This window comes from Hemibagrus wyckioides, linkage group LG27, assembly GCF_019097595.1.
Source record: "Hemibagrus wyckioides isolate EC202008001 linkage group LG27, SWU_Hwy_1.0, whole genome shotgun sequence".
In the NCBI taxonomy this organism is placed as follows: domain Eukaryota; kingdom Metazoa; phylum Chordata; class Actinopteri; order Siluriformes; family Bagridae; genus Hemibagrus; species Hemibagrus wyckioides.
In genome coordinates, this window is record NC_080736.1 from 18,994,559 (window position 1) to 18,997,974 (window position 3,416).

Here is a 3,416-nt window from a genome sequence, read left to right on the forward strand (position 1 = left end):
AACACTCCATAAATTAGACTTGCGCTTCTAAACCCCTGGGGAGAATCTGTACTTGTGTCTTATTACAAAAAAAAAATAAAATAAAATAAATAAATAAAAAAAGTGCTATAAATTTCAGCTAGTCGTCACTGTAGCAAAATTGTAAATTAAAAAAATAGAAATTTTGCCTTGAGCTTTTTATATAACGTAGTGTGCAACAGATTTTTTTTTATAGAATTGTCATCGTTTGATTTCCTTGTGTCAGGAATCTGAGGCAGCTTTCGGAGGCTGAAAACCTTTTAATACGATTGTGTTGAAGCCCCGGAGTGCTTTTATTTCATCCAGCTGAATCGGTATTACCGCTACAGACCAAACACAACCAGTTCCTGAGGGATAAATCAGGTCACAGATTTACAGTAGAGCTCTGTAATCTTCATCACTTCACGATGCACATAATAATTAACACCTCGTGAGTCCTTAAGCCAAATCCTCAATTATATCTTCAAATGTTATTTCAAATCTAGGTTTTGACAAGAAGAAGACTTTCTATAATGTATTTTGTATTAAAAAAAAAAATGCATCTCAAGGCAGCTTGCAGAAGAACATAGCAGAAGTAAAATGTATTAAAAATGTCAATAAGGATGAATTAAAAACCACACACTGCTGGACATTAGGACCTATTCCAGTGGTCTTCTATCATGTATTGGATATGAATTTCCTTCTCGTATGAATTCATGCACATGTTCTCAGCAGTAAGCTCTCTGGCTCTGGCTCAGGGTGGATACCGAGTTTCTCCCAGGAACATGGGTGCGAGGCAGGAATACACCCTCACAACGGACCCCTCTCAGGGGCCAATCCACCGACCGGCACGTTTTAGAGGAGGCAGAAGGAAACCAGAGAACCAGGAGCACATGTGGGAGAACATGTGGAACTCGTCAGAGAGAGAAAGCTGAGGTCAGGATGTTCAGCCTGGGAGGTGCGAGAAATAACGCCGGACTGCAGCTCAAATTCGTCTGCTTTTGTACGTGAGCGTAATGAAGTTACTGTGCTTTTGCATTGAAATGATTGTACATTTTATGTTTTTTATTCCAAATTATGAATTATGATTCATCAGTGAGATTTCTTTTAGCTTTAAAGAACAAATAGGCTAAAACATCACAATTTTCCGAATGGAAAAATCCCAAGAGACTGAGAAGGGGCCTAGTGTAGAATAAGTAGAGTAAATTCTTTGCTCGTTGCTTTTGTTTTCCTAATAAAATTCTCATCACTTGAATTAACATTCATCTTTTAATTTTTATTCAATATAGTTGCACTATTAAATTAGTTAAAGAGGACCTGGGATCCTATCCCCTATCCAAACCCTATCCAAATATTCCTATGTTGCTTTTATAATGAATGGAATTTGCTAAATAATTAATTAATTAAGTAAGTAAGTAAATAAATAAATAGATAAATAAATAAATCATTTTTTTTAAAGAAAAAATATATTTTAAAATGAATTGAAATTTAATATCGATATTCAAAAATCACATCTTCTTCTTTTTTTTTTTTTTTTTTTTTTTTTACCTGTCTGTAAATACAATACCTAAGACGTTTTGTAAGAAAAAAATAAATAAATAAAAACCCTTGGAAAAAGTACCACATGCTTTCACATGAATGGATAAAGCCTTGATTAGTTTTTTTTTAAAACAGTTTATGGAAACATTTTTAAAAAATAAAATAAAATAAAATAAAAAAAAAGGTTCCCTTACCTCTGGAGGTGGTCGAATGATGGTGCCAGGTCCACTGTTCCCTGTGGTTTACTTTGCCCATTCTCAAAAATGTTCTTGTCCCAAGCCTGTTTCATGCTAGGAAGCCAGTCTTTTACCTGTAGAATAAGAAGTCGGATAAGAAACCCCGGCAGGAGAAGTGGCGTCCCTATATGGTGGGTGAGCGAGCGGAGTGGGATTCCCGTCCCACCGAAGTCTGCTTCAGTCTCTTCAGGGCTTTTTTACGCTTTAACTTTAAAGACTCCAGCAGGTTGAAGGAACTGGCCAAAGCGCAGGCTACACTCGTAAACTTGGAACGGCAACTAAAAGGATATGACAGGAAGCAGGAGTTGAAAGTCGCTTGGCCACTTGGGAGTCCTGGATAGGACTAAGGGGGGGGGACTGATCCCCCTCTTCCAGCCCTCCTCATGACCCCTCCTCTCTCTCTCTCTCTCTCTCTCTCTCTCTCTCAGTGCAGTCGTGAGGAATACCACTTGTCCCACAGCTGGACTGGTTCTGTTCGAGTTTGCTGGTGGACGTTTTCCACTTTCCACACAAGCAAAGAGGAGCAGGTATATTCCCTTCAAGAAGTTCTCCGGTTCAAAAAGTTTGCTTCGAACGCATGTGACCAGATCCATGGTCTCCAGATCACAGGGCCAACATTACAAAGGCTTTAAATAATACTGGTAAACCCACTGCTGGCAGCATAACAACAGCACTAAAGCTCTGTCCGAGGTTCCACTCTACACCGAGCACGTGCTCGTAACACAGCTTTCTCCAACACAATCATTAATAATAATGGTTTATATTTCATTATGGTTTGATTCCTCAATCGAAGCAGCCTCGATCCGGTTTTCACGTCCGCTTTACGGTTAAAGGCGAGGCCCATGCATTAGGCCGAATCGAACGACAGAATCGATCTGTTAAGGTGTCAGGAGGTGAAGCAGTATCACAGACTTCTGTTCCAGTTCCAGAGCCTAGGAACGAGCCAGTTTCACTGTCACCCACTATATCAACACATCGCCTGCTTAAATGACTAATGGCGAAAGTGAAAGAACATCTCATAAATTTCTTTCCTGACAAGTGTGAGCAGGTCTGTGAATAACAATCCCCCTGTGATCTTTGGCACAAGAGATGGGAAATGCCATTAATCCACCGTCTCCGCTCTCGGTGCAACAAAAACGCAAAACACCATCACAGACAGACAACATCAACGTGTGCTAAATGGCTTTAATGATGCAAGGTTTGAGATACAACAGGACTGTAGAGGTGTTGGCACTGATACCAACAAATCCTGGAACCTTGGAGGTAGAAATGTCCTGCTGCAGAAAAGACTTAACACAGTGCTGTCTCCGTATTTAAATATAAAGCAACAGTGGGCGTGGCCTAACCTGGCCCTTCCCTCTAATTCCACTTTAGCTCTTAACTGGTCTCAAATAGAGCTGTTTGCTCGAGCATTCATCAGCTTGATATTTTTGTTGGTACCCAAAATATAAAAAACTAGTTAGCTATATTAAACCCACTGTAACCCTGACCAGGCAGTTCCTAAGGATGAATAAATGAATGACCTCTCCGTTTGTCCTGCAAGCTATCTGTATCTGTTAAAGGCTTGTTTATAAATCCTGATTAAATTACAGCACATTGTATTGTACTATAATCGTAATTCCTTCGGAACTAAAACTTAACGCA

General features: G+C 39.5%; 1 protein-coding gene across 1 annotated transcript in view; it reads right to left on the bottom strand.

Moving 5' to 3' along the window:
• The window catches only part of rbm20 (RNA binding motif protein 20), a 52,149-nt gene extending 50,048 nt beyond the window's left edge, over positions 1-2,101 (bottom strand). The window contains exon 1 of the mRNA XM_058381421.1: positions 1,731-2,101. Coding sequence (XP_058237404.1) covers positions 1,731-1,825 — 95 coding nt within the window. The 5' untranslated portion in view covers positions 1,826-2,101. The remainder of the gene's footprint in view (positions 1-1,730) is intronic.
• Between the last annotated feature and the right edge of the window lie 1,315 nt (positions 2,102-3,416).